The 24,547-nt window shown below is 44.8% G+C and overlaps 1 protein-coding gene across 1 annotated transcript in view; it reads left to right on the forward strand.

The window, feature by feature from the left end:
- Positions 1–8,690, forward strand: part of LOC102291128 (ubiquinol-cytochrome-c reductase complex assembly factor 1) — a 15,519-nt gene extending 6,829 nt beyond the window's left edge. Inside the window, exons 7-9 of the mRNA XM_005928931.3 lie at positions 6,625–6,702; positions 6,956–7,069; positions 7,927–8,690. Coding sequence (XP_005928993.1) covers positions 6,625–6,702; positions 6,956–7,069; positions 7,927–8,061 — 327 coding nt within the window. The 3' untranslated portion in view covers positions 8,062–8,690. The remainder of the gene's footprint in view (positions 1–6,624; positions 6,703–6,955; positions 7,070–7,926) is intronic.
- Positions 8,691–24,547: the final 15,857 nt, after the last annotated feature.

Here is a 24,547-nt window from a genome sequence, read left to right on the forward strand (position 1 = left end):
ACACACACACACACACACACACACACACACACACACACGCGCGCAGGCTGGTGCACACACACACACGCGCGCAGGCTGGTGCGCAGCGTGCATAATGCACAGGCTGTAAATATCATGTGACTGTATTTCCACTTTTCAGCGTCACTGCTGGGAGAAAGATCTCAGCCTGCTGGAACTTTGTATGTTTGATTCCTGAAATCCTGATTTATTCTTGGTTTAAAACTAAAATGATCATGTAACAAAGGTTTTCTGTTACTCATTCATTCGGGTTATTTACTGAAGCTGAGTTTGCAAATTCAGATATTTTCCCAGCTGTTTAATTCCTGCCAGAGTTTTAGTTTGTAACAGAAGCTTTCACTCTAATTCTCCCTCAGCGACAAAAATCCCGTGTTGAAGCTTTTGCATCAACTCTGCTGATTGGCTGATAGGTTTGTGGTTACGGCCGCAGCAGAGGTTGCGCTGCTGTCAGAATCAGCCAGCTCTCCTGCTGGAACAGAATCTGGATCTTCAGGTTCCAGCAGGAATGCTTTGGCAGTGGTTCAGTCTCCTGCAGCACACGGTCAGTGTTTCACAGCTGTGTGATGTGAATGTCGATCAGCACGTACGAGCTGCCTTCACCACGAACAGGACTCGTGTTGCTGTGCAGTCTAACCCCGATCTGAGTCAGCTCCACTGAGCTGCTGCATCTGCTTCATAATGTCAGTAACCAACTGTTCATGGAAATGTGGTGATTACAGACTGTTTTCAACTTAAGCATGAAAGTGAAAAGATGAGAAAACAAAGTAACAGAATAGACAAACGCACAACAGTCGTCTCCTGCTCAAAATGTGAACTTTGAATAATTGGGATTATTTACTCAAACTAAATTAAAATATTTTTGACTTTTTTCTGTTGAAAGCTGCAAAGAAATGCAGGAAACCCTGTTTTCTGAAAGAAAAGTCACATGATCAGAGCACACACAGATCTACTGCACGCTCTGAAGTAAATTAAAAGGTTTCTGTAATTTTGGGATTTGCAAACTTGAAGTTTTCCGCCCACAAAGTAAACCACAAAGATTCAAAGTCAGCATTTCTTTTGTTTCCTTTGCTTTCCTGGAAATGCCCCGGACCACCGATACAACCCCAGCTCACTGGGAATGCTCAGTCCAGCTTATCCCAGCTGCATTTATCTGCAGATCCTGTAAGCTGCACCGTCCAGTAACTGTTGTCCTCACGGGGAGGACGAGGCTCGACTGTGTAGCACTGATTAGCTGACTTTGTCAAATAACCTCATATAAATGAATCTATTAAATATGGACTGAATGGAGCAAACACACTGACAAGCTGCTGCAGCTGCTGCTGCTGCATGGTGCAATAAACACCGAACAGCTTCGAGTGAGTCGGGATCCGACCGATGTGTGATCCAAATACTGCGTCGGTGCATCTGGACCATTCATAGATCATCTTCCCAGTTAAAGGAGCAGCGTGAAGCTAAAGTGTTCATCATGGACAAACGACTGCAGGTCGCTTAGCCCTTCCTTCTGTCACGCCCCTCCAGCTTTCACTGCACCCTCGAGCACTCCACCCATCCAGGTATTAAAGGTACGCTGAGCTGTCTTTGGGCACATAGTCTCAACTTATTTCAACCTGCAGACGCAGGTAAGCAACCTTCTGTTCAGGTGCCAAGTTCGGGGGATAAAAGTAGACCCACCCCTGCTCACCACCTTTCACTGAGGCCAGCTCCACAGTGGAACAGAGGCCAGCCCCGGATTCGAGATGCTACACTGTTGAGGCGAGCCCGAGTCTGAACCCTAGCTGGGAACTCTCAGGCTGTTCCCCACCAGAGGGGTGCTGTTCCAAGAGCCACTTTTGGCAACCAGGGATTGGCCCGCAGGGGTGTCCGCCCCTTACCGTGGCCCAATCCACACAGCACCAGACCCCTACACCTCCTGCCACGGGTCAGGGAGCCGCAGGAGCGAACTGTCCAAAAGTCGTAGGTATTAAGTTACTGTTTTAGAAAGCAAAAGCTGGAAATGTTCATCATTTAGAAACTGGCGCTGGGCAAAGTTTGAAAACTGGCTTTCTGATTGTTTTTCTTTATTAAATGTAATTAACTTAATCGCTTTAGCTCCAGAATGAAACATGAAAACTTCAGCAGGGCAGACGTTTGGAACTGAAGAGCTGAGAAGGAGCACACGCTGATGACTGATTATTTTACTGCATTAATACAGACTTGACAGCAGCAGTATTTTCCACAGCAGCTCAGGTTCCTCAGAAGTGCTTCTGTGACATTAAATCGCCACAAATCTACACAAACACGTCTCCAAGCTAAATGTCATTCTGTTACATAAATATTCATTATTTCAGCCACATTTCCCCTTCGAGCTGATGCAACAGTGCGTTCAGTTTTATCCGTGCCGTTGCATGCTACAAAGGATGCAGGTTTTGTTGATTTTAAAGTTTTACATCAGCGTAATTGTGCCAACAAATCCCCGGAGAGCGAGCCTGGCTGCGGCCGCCGTGTCCACAGAGTCGTTCCTCTATTTTCTGTCAGTGGAGCAGCTCCAGGAAGTGTCGCTCATTGACATAAATCTGGGCTCTGAGCACACGAAGCTTTCAGAAACACTTTGTCCTTCTATAATGCAGATTATTCTGGATTCGAGTCTCAAAGCTAACAGAGGGGAAAAACCCACTTTAATTACGGGTGTTTGCGTTTAAGAATTAAAGAGTTGTGACAAAGAATGTAAATGTAGGGCGGCAGGATATTAAACAGGGTCAAAACGCGTAAAAGCACAGCTCGAGCAGTCTGCTCTCACTCCTCAGAGCATCCTCGGTTCTTTCCTCACGTCGTAGTCCCAAAGTGAGACACGCCTGCCTCTGAGCCTCGTTTATGAATTACCCGTTTGTACCCCTCCACTTACTGTTAAGCCTGATATTTTTAGGCGCTTTAAAATTCTCCAAAATCAAACAGTTTGGTGCTGCTGAGGGTTAAAACGGTCCACAGTCTCAGCATCCTTCATAAAACGCCATCGTACCAAAACACGCACAAACGCTACGTCAGACCTGAAAAAGAGGATTTACGAGTTTTTGGCTGAATTAGATGATCGACGCTGTTCTCAGTCAAAGTTCATGCTGAGGATTCTCAGTAGCAGAGACACTGTGGGAGGAATGCGACGTCAAAAGCCGACCAAACTTCGTCCAATAGATCCATGCACAGCTCCAGGTTTCCACGCCTGATCCATGTCCACACTGAAACCTCAGCTGGTCCCGATTCTTCACCGAGGCAGTGAAATATTTGGAGTCCAAGACCCCGTCAGCTCGTGGGCTGCAGTTACAGAGTTTTAGCTGATGGCTAACGCCCTGACGAAAAAGGTTGTGAATGCGATAACTTGAGAAATTGAAATTGATACCATCGGTGTATCTACTAAAAACATCAGATGAGTTCGGATCTCAGGGACCTCGACCTCGAGGTCATGAGTCAACTTTTCTGAAAGTCTTGTGAATGCGATAACTTGAGTACAAGGCGGTGTGGGATTTTGAGATTGAGATCTTTACTGTATCTACCAGGAGGCTGCTGCCAGTATTTTAAACACTGAGCTGAAAGACGTGCAGCACAGGAACAGAGCTGATAAAACGCTGGAGAGGCGAGAGCATCACAGTCTTTTGGGTTCGTGCCTTCAAATAGAAACAGAACTGCAGAAGGGCCAGAGCTTCATCCAGTGCAGGAAAACGTTTTCTGCCTGATGCAGCTTTCCTTGTTGGAGCAGAAAAGTTTTCGTCTTTAAGCGTGTGGTGTAAACACTCATAAAATCAGAGGGTTGCCGTTCAGGTGGGAGCAGGAGGGACTGGTCTTTGGAGATTTAGTTGACTCGTAGTGAAGGTGTGAATCCACACCTCATCACAGCCTCTTGGATTTGGCGGTAAAGCGAGCTCGGCGGCAGCCAAGCAGCAGCTTTCAGCGCTCTTCATATTAAGGAGCTCTTTAGTTTTGCTCCTTTTGCTTCGTGTGACAGAAAGAGGTCAGAGATGAGAAATTACAGTCTGGCTTGTGAGGTCACTCCTGCAGCGTGGGCACGCATGCATCGGTCGCGTACGCGGCAGGTGTTTTCACAGCTGCATACGTGACCTTTTGTCAGCATGTGTACGTAAACCTGCGTGTTCTGTATGTCAAGCGTGTCAGCACAGAGTTACAACAAAGTCCGGTTTCTTTTAAAGTTCAATAGTAAAGATGTTCAGACGTCGAGTCTGACCTCACATTTCTCTTGTTCAGAGCTCACTTGTTTTGTGACCTTTAACCTTACGCTGAAGTCATTAACTTAAGTCATGGAAGTTTGCAGCTTCTTTACGTCCCAGCTGTACACACAGAGCAGCTGGTTTCTCTCCTGTAGTCAGACTGAAAGGTGAAACGAGACGTTTACTGGCAGAAAAACGATCTGCTGATGTTTTCATGATCAAAGATTTGTTTCAGTGCTCGCCAGCAGATCTGTGGAAGCGCTCGGGGACGTTTCCTCTGTTTTGTGGGGCGATCGTGGCTCAAGAGTTGGGAGTTCGCCTTGTAATCGGAAGGTTGCCAATTCGAGCCCCGACAGTCTTGGTCTTTGTGTCCTTGGGCAAGACACTTCACCCGTTGCCTACTGGTGGTGGTCAGAGGGCCCGGTGGCGCCAGTGTCCGGCAGCCTCGCCTCTGTCAGTGCGCCCCAGGGTGGCTGTGGCTACAATGTAGCTGCCATCACCAGTGTGTGAATGTGTGCGTGAATGGGTGGATGACTGGATATGTAAAGCGCTTTGGGGTCCTTAGGGACGAGTAAAGCGCTATATAAATACAGGCCATTTACCATTTTTATTTAGCAAGTTAAAGTTTTTAGTGAACCGTCCGTTCATGATGTCACATTTCAATCATTATCACGACCTGAGCCTGTTACAAACAGCAGATAACAGCAGTAACCTCAGTACAGCAGTCAGAGATACTGAGGAAGCCTCACTGTGCACAGCTGACTGTGACGTTACCCTCAGTGATATCCGAACAGTCCAAAAGCTTCGTTTGCACATTTATGCAACAGCAAAATACATTTTTCCATCTAAAGCATTAGTTAGCAGAAAAACTTGACTTATTTTCATTCTTATTAAGTCTTATTATTTGTTTGATGCTTGCTGAATAATCCATCTGATGAGATTCCCGAACGTTCTTTTAGTCCGGACGTTGCGTTTGAGCTCCTGCTGTTGACTGACTGCAGGTTTCCCAGCCTCACAGCCAGTACAGCTGCATGACGTTAGCACCGTTCACTAGCAATGCGGCTGCAGCACTGTTTGATGGCCAAAGCTGTACGTGTATCAGATCAGGAGTGTTTATCGGACTGTAGAGTCATAAATATGAATAAATTGAATATCTTTAAAGGAACAGACGAAAGCAAGAAGCGAGTTAGATAAACATGCAGCCGTGAACATCGTGAAGTCTTTTTTTCCTTGGATAATCATCTTTTTTTCTTCTTTTTTTTTTCTTGATTCCCTAAAACGCAAATTTCCTAATCAAGCTCTACATGAGCAGCTTATATTTACACAGCGAGCAGCAGTGATTGGAGCTGCTCTAAGGTTTCATAGTGGCTGACGCAGAGCGCAGGAAAAACATCGCTCATTTTCTCCACGTTCATAATCACTGCTGCGCCTCCTCAGCGCCCGCACTCTCTACACTCCAGCCTGTGCAGCATTAGGAAACGTTCACCTTTGGATTCAGTGGCGACAAACCCGGCTGTGCGGCAGCAGGAAGGTTTTCTGACATTTATTTTTGCTGTGTGCACGACAGCGTTGGTGCAAAACTTCGCACAGACCCTACAGTATGATCCGTGTGATTCACCTGCGGCCCGAGAGCTTCAGTCATCCAGTAGAACAAATGAGGGAGCGTTCTTTGATTTTACTGGTCAATGTGTGGATTTTTTAAATTGATTTATTTTTCTATTAAAAATGGTGAAAAGTATCATGTGTATATGAATAGAAAAAGAATTGGGAATCAGAATGTTTTGCAGTTTTTACTTGGTTATCAAAACTTCTTTGATCAATCAAATGATGAACCTGTACTTTATTTAACTTTTTTTTTTTTCAATACTGACATCTCCAAAATTATTGGAAGTGTTTGTACAAACCTGGGACTGGACATTCAGCGTCCCCATAGAGTTAACCTGACAGCAGCCATATTATTGGTCAGAAAATGTCATTAAAAATGCACCAAAAGGCTCTGACAGCACAAACGCAGTCCACAGAGCAGACAGCTAGCAGCTACAGCCGCCTGTGTCGCCATCCACCTGTCAGTCAAAAAGAGGCCACGCCCCCTAATATTCAAACTTTAAGCCTTATTGCAATTTAACCCCCTCTGCAGCTATGAAGGAAGAATTCTCCACAGAGACCAAACAGTTTGTGTGTCAGACTCCAAACATGTTTATTTCTGCTGTAAAGTTTTAACATGGGAGTCTATGGCACTGACTCCCTGCTGGAGCCTCTGCTGGACGTTAGAGGAACTGCAGGTTTCTGCACTTCAGCCTTGGCTTCACTTTTCCAGCCCAGACGTTTCTGCCTGGCACGAATGTACAAATCTTGTATTCTCGATCTCTGCTGTGCTTCACTCTGATTTGTCTTCCTCTGTTTAATGATGCAGATTGATGCCATCCACAGAAAGGAAGCGATGAAAGCGATGACCGAAACCTTCTATGCAGCGATATTTGGATACGACGAGGTAAGACAAAGAATTTTAAACTTGCTGTTTTACGGCCGACATTCAAACTCTGCTCAAAGGCGACTGGAAATCTGTTTCGAATGACCTTTGAGAGTTCATCTTAGATGCACTGCAGACTCACTCAATTTTAACTCCGGTCCAAAGTCTGGATCCTGATTGGATCACACAGCTGGGACATGTCAGCAAACAACAACTGCAGATATCAGGTTAGAAGAAACTTCATGCATGTGAACACGTGTGTTGGTACCTGCAGGGAATCCTGTCCGATGACTGTGTGCTGGCGGCGGCTCTGTGGAGAAACCTGTTCAACCGTCAGTGTGAAGACCCCGGACAGCTCGAGCTCATGGTGGAGTACGTCCGCAAACAGGTGAGCTTTAGTCTTTCTAACACGTGCACTTTGTTGCGTTTGAATTGTGATGTCCTGATAAGACCTCGGCACATGCTTCGGGCCCACGTTCTCCAGGCTTGACTCCATCTGTTTTCTTAACCACAGGAATCCAGAGTCTTCTGCTGATGAGCAAATTGGGTTTAACACTGGTTTATGTGCACGTCTCCATGCAGAGAGCTCTCCCACAGTGAGCTGCTCGCGGTCCGACAGAATTAGTTGGTTTTCCATGTCTGCACTGAGAGCTCGGGGCTTATTAGGATAGTTCTTCAGCAGCGCTAAAGAAGCAAAGCTGATTATTTACCGTCCATCTACGTCATTACCCTGAGCGATGGGCGTGAGCTCTGGGTAATGACCCAAAACACGAGTTTGCGGTAATAAGCGGTTAAACTGAGTTTTCTCGGAAAGGTGGCGAGGCTCAGCGTTAGACAGCGGGTGAGGAGTCTCATCATTCAGGAAGGACTCGGGATGTCTCTTCCTGGGTGAAGATGTCCTACCTGGAGGCTCCCGGGGTAGAAATGAGACTCTCTCAGCTGGTCTGGGAACAGCTCGGTGTTCCCCGGATGAACTGGAGGAGGGGGGAAGGGTGAGGGAGGTCTGGGCCTCTCTGCTTAGGCTGCAGCCCTAAGACTCAACTCCAGGGAAGCTGCAGAGGATAGATGGACGTGCGAGTAGTTCAAAATGTTGATGGAACCTGGAAATTGTACCTGATGTGTTTCCTTAGAAATCCGTGAGATTTATTCACAGAGTTTATGACGCAGTAACGTTTGCAGAAAGGAAAACAGTCGATGTTGATCCATCAGCTGTGAGGGTAAATGTGGACGTGCTGCTGTGTGCAGATGCAGTACATCGACGCGCTGGACGGGGACGACCTGCTGCTCACAGGAGAGGTGAAGTGGCGCCCCCTGGTGGAGGAGAACGCACAGAGCATCCTGAAGGTGGTCAAACCCACGTACAACGATGCCGGACTGTGACAGACACTTGTTGCACTTCAGTTTCCTTTCATCCTCTCCTGGGTTATGTTTTCTCCTCCCCTTCTTTTCCTCATAACTCCTCCTCTCCTCTGTTATGAGATTTTAATTTGACATCAGGTCTGTTGTTGTAGCTTTTTTTTCCTTCTTTTTTCCTCTTGTGTTCAGAGCACTTATTCTCCCAATGATGTGTCCACCAGAGGTCTGATTCTGGAGGGTCGGTGTATATATGTAGATTAGACGGTCAGGGATGAGGATTGTGGGCCGCGTCGCACGTACAGCCGTCGTCCTCCATCTTTGTCCTGTTGGGTTTGAGAGTGTCTGCTGCTTCCTGTCTGTGAAAACACACATATTTATATTTTCTCAGTTTTATAAGTACCGCCACGCTGTATTTATAAAGTATTTTGTACCTTCGAGCTTGCTCTTCTCCTGCAGAGGTGTCGTCTGAGACTTCTGTTACTGCTCCTTCACTGTGTTTAAATAAAGTTTTGCTTTGAGGTTAAAATGATCCTTGTAGGTTGTCAGCGAGGTGTCCATGATGCTCTCACACCGCAACAGGAAGCTGAACCCTCAAAGACACGACGTCATTCTTGTTTTTAAAAAGTGAATAAATAAAGTTTTCTCTGAACGGCGTCTGCTCCTGACTCCTTTTCTGTGCTCAGTTTTCTCAGGTTAAATGCAAACTTGTGGTTTATTTATCTACTGCTAATACCAGGTGAACGTGGCAACAAATGGCTGCAGCAGAGGAAGAAGAATTTAAATTAAAGGAAAAAAGATCTTTGACCTTATAAATATAAAACTTGACTTTTCTTTTATTTGTATGGCATCATTTATATGGATTACAATAACAGCTGCCTCAATAAAATGACCCCCTATGACCAAGATTTTTGGCAACAGTGGGAAGGAAAAACTTAACAGGAAGAAAGATCCAGCAGAACCAGGTTTGGGGAGGGGCGGGGCCATCTGTGCTGTGGAAGAGAGCCAGAGATTAATAATCATAATCAATACTCATAGTTAAATGGTTGGAGGTCAGAAATAATCCAGTAAAACTGTTAAAAAGTTTTGTCTCCTTCCTTCACGCAGACGTCACTCAGCTGTGACGGACCAATAAGCGCCCTCTGGTCGAGGCTCGAGCTCGATGATGTCAGATTGTCCTCCTGCGTATGTTCAGGTCTGCATAACATCATGAGCTAATCTAAGGCACACGTGGGCGTGTCTGTGCTTGTACAGAGTGAGAGTGCCCTTCATACTTTGTGTTGTTTCTTTCCTGATGTCTGTCTTTTGAAACTTGAACGTGTTTATAAGGAAGAGAGAAAAAAACAAGATTGACCTTCACCGTCAGAGCTCAGCTCAAGAGAAATCACGAGGCGCTGCCGCACAGGAAATACCAAATTCATCAGAGTAAAAGGATTGTGTGCGCTGCTGAGTTGGACTGTGGGATGCTGGATGAGTGGTGTCCTGTTCTGGTCAAGGTTTCAATATGTTTGGCTCCTGTAAGGATGCCTTCACCCAAAACACAACCTGTCATTGGCCAACTTCCAGATACCTACTGACGGGCTGTACCCAGTGATGCCTGTAGTTGGGGATGGTTGTGCCTTGGCTCTCTTCCACAGCATGTCTTTATCCTGTCTTCCTTCTCTCTCCCCAACCAATCACAACAGATGGCCCCGCCCCTCCCTGAGCCTGGTTCTGTTGGAGGTTTCTTCCTGTTAAAAGGGAGTTTTTCCTTCCCTCTGTCGCCAAAGTGCTGCTCATAGGGGGTCATATGATTGTTGGGATTTTCTCTGTATGTATTATGGTAGGATCTACTGCACAATATAAAGCGCCTTGCGATGACTGTTGTTGTGATTTTGCGCTATATAAATAAAATTGAATTGAATTATACTGTGAGGACAGAGATGATCATTAAAAATTAAGAGGAGATGCCCACGAGAGCAACAAAACAAATGACTGTTTATATCCTCAGTGACGTTGCTGCTTTTCCACCACTGCACAGGTTTCCAGTGTCAAAGCTCTCTTCAAACTAATTGGCTGAAATGTGAGTCTTTTTTCTTTAAACCCTGGAATCACTGCACTTTGGGTAATAGTGTTGAACGGCCAGCGTTGAAAGGGTCAAAATGACGTAAACCTGCTCAAATGAACGCTGACGCTGTTTTCAGGGTCTGAGTTTGTTTCTGAATCGTTGCATTAATATAAAACCAGTTTTCTCTGCACAGATTCTCATTCATCCTGCAGAGGGCGCCACACTCCACGGTTTATCGTGCAGAAGCCAGCGGCTGACCCTGAATCACATTCCCGTCTTTGTTCCGTCACTGCAGCGACTGCGAGGAAGACTGTGCCACAAGTCAAAGTGTTCTCCGTGCACATCAAACAGACAATAACACAGCTGGACCTGGAAGCACATTTATGTGTATTTATTTATTCTTTCTTTATTTATGTTGGGCCAAAACACTAAGAAGCGTAAAACATTTGAAACTTTATAAAGAAATAAAGTCGTTTACATACAGCGATCGATGAAACCGTTATACCCAGTAAATGATCTCAGTGCAGAGAACATCCTGTGATCTCACCACAGTGTCAGCAGGTTAGGCAGACCCTCTCCCTGTTACTCCTGGAGGGTCCCGAGGCGTTCCCAGGCCAGGGATACCAAATCTCTCCAGTTGGTTCTGGGTCGACCCCGTTGCGTAAAACCTCCCAGGAGAGATCCTCACAGATCCCTCAGTTGGTTTCTGTAGACACAGAAGAGCAGTAACTCTATTCCAAGCTCCCTCCAGATGCCCGAGCGCCTCAGCCTGTCTCCAAGGCTGATCCCAACCACTCTACAGAGGAAACTCATTTGTGTTTGGGAACTTACTCTTTCGATCATCACCCATATCCCATGAGCGGAGGTGAGGGTGGAGCATAAATCAAAAGTCCTCCTGAATTAAGTAAGTAAGTATGTAAAATTTTATTTATATAGCACCTTTCAAGATAAAATCACAAAGTGCTTTACAGAGGCAGAAAACAGACATTAAAATCTAAAACAAAACAAAATCAACTAAACGTGAGTTTAAACAGGTTTTTAACTGCTTTTTAAAAGACATGACTGAGTCCACAGATCTCAAACTCAAAGGGAGCGAAAGAAAGAAGAAGATCACTTAAGTAAGTTGGAGCTACACCGTGCAGGGCCCTATAAGTCATGGTTATGCTCTTAAATTGGACCCTGAACTTGACAGGGAGCCAATGCAGCTGAATCAGCAGGGGAGTATTTACTGCTGACACCGCAGCAACCTCACACTCCACCGCCTCGTCACCTGTGAATAAGATGTGAAGATCCCAAGATACTTGAACTCTCTAAACTTAGATCCTTGCAACATTTTCCAGCAGAGAAACCAGGACTCAGGCTTGGAGGTGTTGGCTCTCATCCTGGCCACACTTGACCACAAACCACTCTCCATCATAAGAGTCCACAAAACACATGCAGACTCGACCTGGATGGTCAAACTCTCAAGATTCCTCCAAAAGTCCTGCAAAGGAGGAGATCTGCTCCAGTGTTCAGGTCCAGATGTGAGACCAGGAAGGAATCTGAGTGAAAAGTACCCAAACCTGCAGTTCCTCTAATGTCCGCCGGAGGCTCCAGCAGCGAGTCAGTCCTCAAAGACTGCCATGTTAAAATATGCAACTTCATCCTGCTTCATAACAGCTGCTCAGGGGGAGAATGTTTTTATAACTCACCTGTTTGGATTCTCTGAAACCGCTCGTCCCGTGCAGGCATTTGGATTTTAATGAGGCTTGATGTTAGGGGCGTGGCTGCTTTGATTACAGGTGTGCCAACACTGCTCAGCTTCACTTTCACTAACTGGAGTCTGGACTGTGCTGGTGCCTCTCAGCCAGCATGGCTTACACAGTGTGTAAGAAGTGTGTTTCATTATTGGTATTTTTTGCACACGGACCCTGACAAACAAATAAGTGTTTAAAAGGTCTCATCAGTTTGTCACACGTGTTGCTGGGAAATATTCATGGATGACAAAAGGCTTTTATTCCTTTGTTCATCTTTCCCTGCAGCGCTGAGAGCGAGGACCGTTGTCCTCGGAGACTCTGTAAACTGGAGTTTGTGCAGATTGTGTAACACTGTGTGCTTTGTGCCTGATCAGTGTGGAGCTCAGCACGTGAAAATGACCCAAAAAAGAAAACTTTTGGTTTTCGCCGCGTTCACGTCATCCTCCCTCTCTGCTGGTCTCCACCTCGGTGATTTTACAGCCTGCACGCGACGCCTCTGACCTTCATCGGGACGTTAAAAGCTCCACGAGGCACAGCAAACAGGAAGCGGTCACTTAGTCATCTCCTCAGAAGGCGAGACGTCACAGAGAAGCGTCTTTGTTTTCACTTTGAGTAACACACGAGCTGACGTCTCGGCTCTTTCACGCTCTTTTATCCCCTCGCCTCGTTTTCATTGTCCAACCTGTGAAACTTTCACACTGAAGTGACCGGAAAGAGACGAGAACAGCAAACACACATGAGTCTGATGGTCTGAGAGGCAACGAGGCCTCGGCTCTGTCTTTCCTGCACACGACCTCCGACCCCACACGGTCCCTAAGCGGGTTTTTCCTCTTTAACGGTTTTATTTGTCTCTTTGTTGTTTTTATCCTCTTTGTGGTCATTTTGTCATGTTTTGTGGCTCACGTGTTGATTCTCACTCTGACAGCTTCATATTTCCTCCTGGTGGTTTTATGCCTGTTTGGGTTGTTTTGGAAGTTTTGCAGTGTTTATTTTTATTTTTTGCTTTTTTATTTGTGTTATTTTTCTTTGTGGTCTCCTTTAGGAAAGAGGACGAGTCATTTTAGTCACGAATGAACTGCTTGTATTCCTCCCCGTGGCCGATTTGATCTGCTTGTTGCACTTTTGTGTCTTTTTGATCATTTTCTAATAATTCTTCATCTTTCTGATCCTTTTAGTTTTCTTTCGAGGAGTCCTGCATGTCTTTGTGAGCCCTTGCTATCTTTTTTTGTGCAGTTTAACATCTCTTTGTGCTGTTTTTATGCCTGTGGTCCTTTTGCAGGTCGGGGTGTGCTGTTAGTGTTCTGCATTTTCAATAAACTTGACGACAGAGCAGGAGCAAAGACATCATGTTGCTGTTTCCTGATCACGTATGCAGCTGCCTGGAAGGTGTTTCTGCACACATGTGTATTATGTAAGATGATAATTTCCTGCGTGCTGATGCAGGGTGTCTCACTGTGGAAATACCTGAGGGCTCTGCCTGATTATTAATATTCAAATAACTGAAGCTACAAACTCAGTTTCACCACCTACGCTGTCATTCAGATGTTCGTGTCACCTCCGTTCAATGAGCGCTCATTTGTATTTTCATTATGAGACGCATGAGCCTGTGGATCTGCAGGAGCTCCTGTGTTTGTCCTGGTGGGATTAAACCTGATCTGTGCTGAGACACAAGCTGGGAGAACTGGGACCTTTTTGGTTCTTTATGAATGGACAGCGAGGTTAATCCTCCAAAAACACTTTAAAGAAAATTTAATGCTGAGATAAAAGTCCGTCCTCTAGAAACGACGTTTCTAACGTAACCTTTGTGCTAGCTGACTACACAGGAGGATTACTGTTGTGCTCCATGTTATAATTAGAGAAGCTCTGTATGATACTGGATCTTAGCCAGCTCCTCTCCTGATTGGCTGCTCTTCACTAACAGCAGGAGGGCGGAGTTTCCATGTGTCTGACATGACAGCATACGGGAAATCTCCCCTCGGTGACTTTGTACTGTGACCAAGAGTAGAAAAAAAAGATTAACTGCAGAACCTCCTGAGTTGAAACTTTGGAAATGTGATATGAGCACTGACCAACAGGAGCTCTTTACATGAATACGGCCATGAATATACAGACGAGGGGAAACCCTGATCTCTGAAAGTGTGCTGAGGACATGGACACAGCTCCCCCTCTGGAAAGATGAAAGATCTGAAAGATCAGACTCCTGCAGCTCCTAATAAAGATAAAGAGTTCTAAAGCTGGTTCATCGACGGGGAGTAACCCACGCTGCTCTCTGAATCCACGGCTGAACGTTGAGCCTAAACCTCTTTTAAACGTTCCTGTCTTGTGAAAACGGAAACCACGGCTCTGGTTTTGTCAGTTTGTCACTGGGACGGTCAACAGTTCTTACTTTTAAATATCACAAACTGTGATCAAGTCAACACTTTGTTCTTCCTCTGCTGCACTTGAGTCGTATGAAGTAGAAAAGTCGCCCAGTTTGCTTGGAGACCTAAAAGTGTTTATTCCAGCCGGACCTGACGACCTGAACTGGGTCGTGAACTGGTCTGATTACTGGGATCCTGGGTCACAGAATCGCTTACCCACATCTGTGTCACGCAGAAGCTGAGAGCTCACCAACTGCATCAGGTAAAACCGTGCAGACAGTGAGTCTGTGAGTTATTTCAGAAAAGTGCACGATGAGCAAAATGGACACATAATTTTAGCCCTGCAACGATGTACATCAAATAATTCAAGTAATGGATTTTTATGTAGCAACTCAAAGCTATGGAACATGAATGGACAGAGTAAAAACTTTGGAGTTCGGATTTGGAAAAGATGTCCCAGCGTTTTTCATTTCTGTTAGCAAGTCCGGCGCTTTGTGAGACTTCTCACTTTTTGCAGCTGGAACACGTTTTTCATCAGGCTGAGCGACGCAGCCTTTTGGAAATCGAAGGATTGCTTCTGCTCTGCGTCACCCTTTGTTCAAACAGCGCATGCATGAAGGAGTCGCAGGATGGGAAACAAAATGAACCGTTGGTCCTCAGATCGCGTGCCGATGTGGGAAGATTCTGACGTTTAGAGAACCAAAGCAAAAGTACCGCAGATCATAAACACTCGTCTTCAAAACAGGTTGGTTCTCTCAGCTAAGCTGCGAAAAGATCCTTTACCTGTAGAGTTTCACTTCCAGGTTTAATAAAGGTTTGGAAAGGAAACCTTGCACGGCCTAAAATTCAGTGACGTCTTCATTATCATGAGAAAACAAATCCTAAAAACCGTAAGATGCTCAGACAAGTTGTGAATCGTTTGCATTCCTGCACTGCTGTAGTCATGCAGAGTTCCATCTGCTCCCTTTTAGCAACATGCTGATGAACATTTTCATTCCTGACCCAACTTATTACATCGTTTCCACATAATTACAGAGCAAACAGGCCAGAGAGCGATTCAGAACCTGCCCGAGAAGTTTTTGTTTTTGTCGTGTATCAAAGGTTAGTTATCGTTTCTAAGTAGGTCGGCTGGTGCACAGCAGAACACCGCCTTAACCTACCCTACCTGCAGGGCATCACCTTCTCTTGTGCTCACCTGCCAGCTCCATCACACCTACAGCACATTACTGTATCTTAAACCTGATTTAGTCTGCAGGGTGACGTGCCTTCATCCTGCTGCAAGCTTCACTTTTTGTTTATTTTTATCGTCATGTTTCTGAAAACCACCCGTCAGCAGAGCTTCCCACCAGCGACTGTTTTATACAATTCCAGTCGTCAGTCTGACAATGGACCAATGGCAGGAGACCACATTTTAATAAAATACATTTGCCTTCAAAGTCAAAGCTGGCCTCATTCTGAAACCAACACATTTCAAGAGACACAACTTTTACTTTGAAGGTGAACACTGTGTGTCCAGTGTGCATAGCACCGTTTCCCATCCGCTCAGCGAGTAGTTGGCGAGTGTTTGCAGACAAGTCGGCGTCTTCCATACACGCTACGGACAACTGTGACAACCTGCTACCAACCAAAGTGCAGGAGGGCTTTTAGCACGAGCAGTTTCACCTGGAAACAGCAAATAACCTTCAGCAACCAATGGCAACCAATCTGTTCGGCAATTCACATTTAATCAGTCACTAACTGATCTCCAGGCCCGAGGGTTCAGTTATTGTCCACCGCTTTGTTCAAATAACATTTTTGGTCATTTGGAACATCAACAATAAAAGTCTCTCAACAGTTAAACTGCGCGAGAGCTGCCGGCGACATGGTGGATGGTAAGCGGTTGGTTCTGTGGTCTTTAGTGGTCCTTCAGTGGTTTCCTGGGTTCTCTGGGTGATTCAGGTCTCACTGGGATCTGTTCACACAAGTAGCTAACGTGATGTCATCACTGCTTAGTGAAGTCCGGTTTTTGAAGCTTTTAGTTAAATATTTACGCAGCTGCTATCTGACCTTGTACAAACCGAAAGAAGAACTCAGGAGTTTTGCAGCCAAACAGATGAACAGATGAAGTCTGTGTTCTGATCTTCTGGGCGATCTGAGTGGAGATCAGTTCATGTTGATTTAATTTAAAATATAATATTCAGTCTTCAATAACGCACAAAAGCATTCAGGTCTCTCCGTCTAGTGCTCGGAACATTTGGGGGTTATTTTCAAGCATTTGGACACAAACATTAATTATTCATCAAACACCAGCTGCAGAAAACGGATGAAGCATTTCTAAATCTCTCTGATCAGCACCTGGATATTTAGGTGAGGGCTGCAGGCTGCGCTCATCCAGCCGTCTGCTAAGTGACATAATCACGTCTTTCGTGGCGCCATCTTTTATTTGGCGTGGCAGCTGTCAGACGGGGGTGTTTGCTTACAGCTTAATAAGTGCTTCATTACTGTGATCACATTAACACTGCCTGGACATTTTTAACACACAGGTATTCATGAAGAGCTCAGCTTGTTTATCCGGTTCTGTCTTTCTTCCCTTTCTTTTCTGTCCCGCCGTCGTTCACGGAGATTATACCTCACAAGTGCGTTTGCTGACTCATACGAGGATCATCAGCTGGCTCTTTCTTCTTCTTTCTGCTGAGATGTAAAGGTCACTTCTTCCTCTCCGGCTCTGTCTCTTCTTTGGAAGTTTATTATCAGCCTCATCACGTGTCTGTCCGTCTGTCTGTCAGAACAAGCAGGCTGACTTTTGTGAAAGAGAGCTGAAGCAAAGCAGAAGAAAGAACTCATTCAGGTTTACTGCAGAGCGCGCTCTTTAAAATTTGCCAGCTAAGGCAGTGGCTTTGAAAGAGGATGCTTTGTCCATGTGAAAGATGGATATACGCTCCTGCTCTGGAGTCCTCATTTTGAAGTCTGGTTGGTTTTTTCGTTTCACCATGCAACTTTCTTCGAGCCACGAAAGAATGTTAGCTAGCTTGGTTAGCGATACTGTATGGGAGCCTTACAGAGACAGAGATACCTTCTGATCAGTGCTCAGTATCACCCAATTAAAATCCTTCAGTTCATCAAACTGGAGTTCGGGTCTGTTGGACGGTCTGTTGGTACAGTAACCTCACAGCAGCCATATTATTGGTCACATGACGTCATTAAAAATGCTCCAACAGCACAAACACAGTTCAGGGACAGTTAGCTGAGTTGAAGCCTAGAAGGCAGCTAGCAGCTACAGCCACCTGTGTCACCACACACCTATCAATCAAAGAGGCCACACCCCTAAGTCTAAACTTTAGTAAGTCCAAATAAACAAGATATAAAATATATTTATCCCAAAAGTTGGTAAAATATTCCATAAATAAAATGAAAAAAAAATTAGACACAGCTTCTGAAAGTAAAGGCAGCACCAAGTACATTGTGCAATATTTTGGTCTCATTGGAATCACCATCCCCACCCTAAATGACCATAGCCCCTCCACCCTTATTTTCTTTATTATATTACTGCCCTTGTATACAGCCCCACAATGTTTCTGTTTCAATGTTTCCTATGCATACAACATGTATATAGTTCACTCACACATATATGTATACATATATATATTTTCCCCTCTTTACTTTTCCACCTTTCTGGTCCAGCTACCCAATTTCACTGTGCAAGAAACTGCACATTGACAATAAAACTCTCTATGTCCTTGCACCTGCAATCTTTTAAATGGCCACAGGGGGCGGTATCTGTAGCTGGAAAAGCAGCTGTCTGCCCTGACCACCTTCCTGATGAGTTTATAGGCTCAGTGACTCATCTGGTCAGAAAGGCGTTGTATCCACGGTTTGTTCGCTGGCTCATGAAAATCCACTTTCACAGTTAAATCCACTCCTTTCTCTTCAGTCTGTTTGACCTGCTCCCCTCAGGCAGGAGGCTCCGGTCCATTCGCACCAGAACCTCTTGCCATATGAACAGTTTCTTCCCCTCTGCTGTTGGACACATGAACAATAACCACATGACTGTCCCCGCCACTAACACATGACCCTACGCTGTGTCACTGCATCATTTCATGTTTGGCACTGATCACCACCTGCACTCATGTATATATCTTTCTACGTAGCACTCATAATTCTTATTCTCATGTATATATCTCATGCACATATCTTTCTTTCTACATAGCACTTTAATTCTTATTGTTTGCACTGAAGCACCGCAGCAATTTCCTAATGTTGTAAACCTCAACATCTGGCAATAAACCCCATTCTGATTCTGATTCTGATTCTGAACAGCTTGTTTCAAAACATCAAGACATCGACGCTGAACGCTCAGCTCGAGGTTTCAGAACGTCCCAACCGAGTGACGTCACAGTTGCAACGTCCACCTTTAACACTGTTTACATTAAAATCTAGACATGTTACAATAAAGAGGTGAACATGCACACATGTATGGAAACAAACAGTCTTTGTATCAGGCTGTAAACGTGTTTCTCTGTGCTGTAAAGTTTCACAAGTTTAAAACGGGAGTCTATGGCGACTGACTCACTGCTGAAGCCTCTGCTGGGCGTTAGAGGAACTGCAGATTTTGATATGTTTTTCAGTCAGCGAGTACTTGTTTACAGTCAGGTGATGGTTTCAGTGACTTGTCTCCAACACTGTGGTGATGAGCTGTCCACTACTCTGACTCTGACTAAAGTACACAAAAACATTTCAAGAATATCTTCTTGAAATGTAAACTGTAAAATAATATGTAAGAGAGAAAGTGGTGTTAATGTTTGGGGAAATAAATGTTTGATTTGATTTGTGGCGTCGTGTACAAAGCAGTTTTGTTTCAGTTGCGTCGCTGTCATTCCTTTTTATTGTGTGTTTCTGGGTTTCTTTGTTTATGAAGCTGAATAATAACTACATGAAATACTGTAACATGCACTATTCATGAGTTCGGTTTCAGACACTTGTGTCACTGTGGGTTTTACTCACACCATCCTTCTGAGACTTGAAGTCCCAACAGTGGATCTGTTGTGAAGTTTATTTTAATTTCAACCTTTAATTTTGGCCTTTTTCTTTTGTTACAAGGAACAAATTGTCTTTTGACAAAGCTCGAGTCTCACACTCTGCGGCACGAGCTGGGACCTTTCGCTGCCAGCGAGCTTTCATCAATGCCGTTCTGTCAGAGTGTCGGAGCTGTGGGCGGACGAACACTGTGAAAGTCTGTCAGCGCTCGAGCAGGAGACGCTCACTGTAAAACACTGACGGTGCTCTGCCGGGAACATTCCCTCGAAGATCACACAGAAACGAGAGTTAGTAATTATAGATGGAGCTGACATGTTGGGGAAAGAGCTCACGTGCTGATGTACTTCCTGTGTTCTCGGGTTCCTCGTCTTCCCAGGTTCACATGGAAAATACAGCAGGCAGCCTGAAAAACGGGCTCTTCTTTGGCTTTGTGAAACAATTTATGTTGAACGTGCTGAGGAGCGACACTGGTTTTTTAACACGCATTAAGAGGCCTCGCACTGACATGTTAGGGGTTCGACGGCTCTTTTGCAGCTTTGTCCCACTAAAACATACACAGGTATAAAGAGGGACATACTGAAGCCTCGACATTAGCATTTCAGCTAACAGCCTGTTGATGAAATAAAATGCTAGAGTCTCATCATTTTAGTACAGATTCCATTAAACGTGCTCCAAACGGTGCCAACACAACAGAGAGGGTGAGTTTAATGAGCTGAAGTCCTGGAGGGAAGCCCAGCTGACATCACTTCCTGCTTCCTGTGTACAGACACCTGTTGGTGAAAGTGGCCACACCCCTAACTTCAGTATCCATGTGGATCAAAAAATTCATCCTCCTACGTTAAACTTTTATTGCATTTTAACAGGGGAGTCTATACCTGTGTCCTAAAACCTCAGCTGCATCCTTCAAAGGCCGCATTTGTAGACCGATTACGTCACAGCCAATTCAAAGGCTACTCCAAACGCAGCTGACAAATGCGTCCTTCATTTCCCCGAATTTGAAGGATGGGTCGGGTGTGTCCTTCGTGGCCCAATCTATCCCAGAATTCATAGCGTGGAATTCCTAGGAAGCAGCTACTTAATTTGAATATTACTCTTATTACTCTTTCTGGGTCACAAAATAAACTTTTAAGATATTTTCAGGCAAGAATGTAGCTGTGTAAACTTCAAATATCTGCTCGGTTTATCAAGACATCACATATTTGTAATAGTGCTCTGATGTTTTCGGAGACGTCTGTTATCCACCCAGCACGATCTGATATTGTTGTGTTGGTGTTGTTCCCAGATCATCATACTAAATGTTGTTGTAGGAGCCATTCTTGGGTTAATACCTTATGTGGTCACTAGAGGTCACCTTTTTCTGTTTTGATTATGTAATGTACAGGTATTTAAGGTAGACGCACGTAATCGGCGTCAGGTGTGTCATTGAGAAGGCAAACAGTTTGTGACCGTTGCGCTGTTATGCTAAGTCGATACAGAATAAAGACCAAAAAGGACAAGATACATACTGCTGGATTTATTGGACTGTGAACTTAATTCATGCATACCAGTGACATCGCGTCACCCCCGTTAACGACCACCTCAGTGGCTTCAAGCGTAGGCTTAGCCTCTACAGTTGTTCCAGGATCAATATTGCAAGTGACCAATCACAATGTTGTTAGGGGTGCAACGATACTCGTATCGAAATTGAACCGTTCGATACAGTGCTTTCGGTTCAGTACGCATATGTATCGAACAATGCAAATTTTTTTATTTATTTTAATAACTTTTCTTCTGACGATGCTGTCTGTGTTGAGAGCTCAGTGGATCTGCGTTCGACAAGTCCGCCTAGGCTGCACTGTCGAGCGCAGATCCACTGAGCGCAGCGCAAGCTAGCGAGACAGAAGCTAAGCTCGTTGCAACATGTCAAATTGAACCTCCCCCACCCTCATTCAGATCTGGCCTTTGGAACTATTTTGGTTTTCATGTGACGTATGACCCTGAAGGTAAGTGCGTCATGGACTAAAGTAAAACAGTATGTTGGATGTGCCACGCAATGCTCAATTAGATTGGTGGGAACTATTGCGTTAGCACAGTTAGCTTGTTAACGTGTTGGCCGTCCAGCCCCATGCACGGGGCGATCCGCAGTAGCTCGTTAACGAAGATTTGTCGTGTTGTGGCGTTAACGTCATTTCAGATTAACGCTGACAGCACTAGTGGGAACACAACGAATATGACTGCACATTTACTCCGACATCATCCTCGTGCAAAGACAAGTGGAAGCAGACAAAAACAACAAGCACGCATGCTACAAACTTTACCCGAGTCATTTAGACAGCCGTTAGCACAGGATTCTCCTTATGGGAACCTGATATGTTTAATATGCTGCTGAGAATATAGCCCAGAAGAAGCGGATAGTATAGCTTTTATTTTGGAAAGAGACATTTAACTGTAATAAACTCTCTTTTCCAAAGATGAGGGATTTCTTGATCAGATAGATTTATTTTTTTATTACTTTGTTGTTTCAGCAACATTAAATTTAAAAACTGTACTTTTGAGTTAAAATATATATTTATAATTTTAATAAATGACAAATTAAAAAAGCACGAACATTTTTTTGTATCGAAAAAATATCGAACCGTGAATTTTGTGTATCGTTGCACCCCAAATGTTGTGACATCATACTTTTGCAACTTCGGGAAAAACCGCTGTACTTAAGCTGCGAGAAACCGCCTCTGTCCGCCGATTAACGGACCCTGACCCTAACCGTAACCCTTTAATAAACGGTAAGCAGAATTGATATTGTCCTTGCAACATTGGAATTTCATAAATGCACGAATGGCTTGGCGCGCAAAAGAATAACGTCACAAAAATGTAATTAGTCACTTGCAATGTTGAACCTGGAACAACATTTTCATGATGATCTGGGAACAACACCAACACGACGATATCAGATCATCCCTGTTACCCACCAGCTCGATAGCTAGCCAGGGACAAGGAACAGGGAACTCCCGGCACATCACTTTCAGACCCCTGTGGTCTTTTGCTACTCAGGTTAAACATGATATATAAGTCACTTAGATAACTTTACTCTCAAAACCGGAGCAAATCGGTTTGGCTGAGATCAAAGTTAGTTTAGATTCGATTAGATAAAATAAAACTTTATTAATCCCTCGGGTGGGTTCCTCCGGGCTTTTCACACAGCTGAAGAAAACTGACTAAACAGAAGTGTGAGATGGTCGAGAATTTACTCCAGTGTCCTGTTATATTTTAGATAGCAAGGAGCAGACGGCTGAGTTTATTAAACTCAACAGAGACAGCGGTGACGCGAATCTGAAGGCTAGACCGTCCCATTTCACAGCTGCTCACTTCCGGCCTTCTCAGTCTTCGAAGGACCTGACCCATGTAGACCACGAAGGCCGGGTCCTCTGAGGGATGCGGCCTAGGTTTTGGGACACAGCTTATGAGGACTGACTCACTGCAGGAGCCTGCAGCCTCTGGTGGATATTTGGGGAACTGCAGGTTTTGGAACATTTTTTTTCCACTTGGCGCTGCCTCTTGTTTGAAAATGCTCAGAGAACTCACCTGTTAATAAATCATTCTGAAACTAAGAACAATAGATAGTTATAGCCTTTAAGGGAAAGTCTCCGGCCTTTAAAAAAGCTCAGGACAGTCATTTTGTAACTCGCTCTCTCGATTACTTAAAGCTTTATGTTTAAAGTGAAATAAAAAAGAAACTTTTTGGACTGTTTGAAAAACGAGCGAGTGGGAGGTTTACACAGACATGAGACCAACCTCTGTCAGAAAAACAGAAGGGTTAAACTTGACACCTCAGAATTTCCTTTAGACATCGAGGTGTTAGTTATCACACAAAGCACTGCTTTTATTGGAAAATAGTATCGTTGCCACTAGATACAAGTCCAGTTTGTGAACGTCACAACCTGAGCTGATTAAAACACTTAAACTGTCTGTTATTATGCAACGATCATCAGTGATTCTGTGTTATGCACAGTGCAGGAACTCTGCCTGTGTGGTGGAACGAAGCAGCACACGAACGTCGCTGCGAACGCACACTGTGGGTGTTAATGGCTGTTCCCAAATGAGTGTGAATGAGGGAGTGTGTGAACCCCCCCTCCCTCTGCTGCAGCACTGACAGCCAGCAAATTACTGTAAGAATATTTCCTCATATAGCCTCTCTGAACTAAAGAGGAAGACGCGGCGTTCATTACTGCCCACTGAAAAGCTCAGCAGCAGGAAATCCGTCTGTTATTGATGATATTTCAGATTTCTTATGTTTGTCTGAGACTCTGAGCTGGTGATGGTTAGTTTGTACCGTTAGCTGATAAAGTTAGTAAATATAAAAACGTTCAGATAAGTTAACAGACCAGCCCTCGACATGGCTGTGTGTGACAGCTGGCTAACTCTAGCCTCAGTAAAGAGTTCACGGGGTCGGATCTCTCCATGAATCGAGTGCCCTGCTGATGCTGACTGTAAGGACTTCATTACATATAAGAGACTTTTTATTTGAGTACCTCCAAGTCTGCGGCTGTGCTTCCAGGGTAGGAAACTGTGGACTGCTCCCTCTTGGTTTGGGTAGAGTTCTCTAACAGTTGAACGTTAAACATTTACCTGTTTAATGTTCCAACCCTGACCAGTGGTCATGATGAAAAGAACAGGAACACAGGTTTAAACCCCGTCAGGTGTTTGGATGTCAGCCTTAAAGCCCCACCGTGGGACTGGATTGATTGCTACGTTATCAACACCCACATCCATTTATGCTCGCTGCAATATTCTCCTGAACCATAGGTGTCGCCACTCAGACAATGCCAACACATCAGCAGTTATACGAAAGAAGAAGAAGTCAAACTTGCAGATTTCTTTCATGTTTTTTTTCACAAAGTCTGGTCTTTTCAAAGTGCTGCAGCATCTCTCTCTGTGAAATCTGCGACTCTGTGAGCTTCTGTGCTGATATGTCATTAAAACGGCGGTAAAACCAACAGAATCACGCACACAACCACGCCGTGGTGTCGGCGGCACAATGCTCAGGTTACAAAAATCGAGAGGCGCGAGACCGGCGGAAATGACAGCGGATGTAAACTCTGGAGTAGAGGTGAGGCTCTGAGACACTGGAGTGAGCTTTAGCCTCACATCCTTTGGATTTTCAGAAACTTTGACCCACAGAAATCTGTCCGCAGGTTGTTAGAGGCAACCGAGAGACCCAGGGCGTATACAACAAGAGCTCCCATCAGCCTCTGGAAGTCCCGGCTCCGCCTCCTGAAAACTTTCTCGAGAAAATTTGTGAGATTATCTGGCTTCACACATTCTCAGCTACATCTTCATCTTCACAGAAGATGCTGCTCGGGCGCCACCAAATACTCCAA

The sequence above is a fragment of the Haplochromis burtoni genome, unplaced genomic scaffold (assembly GCF_018398535.1).
Source record: "Haplochromis burtoni strain Fernald_Lab_line unplaced genomic scaffold, NCSU_Asbu1 Contig_117, whole genome shotgun sequence".
In the NCBI taxonomy this organism is placed as follows: Eukaryota; Metazoa; Chordata; class Actinopteri; order Cichliformes; family Cichlidae; genus Haplochromis; species Haplochromis burtoni.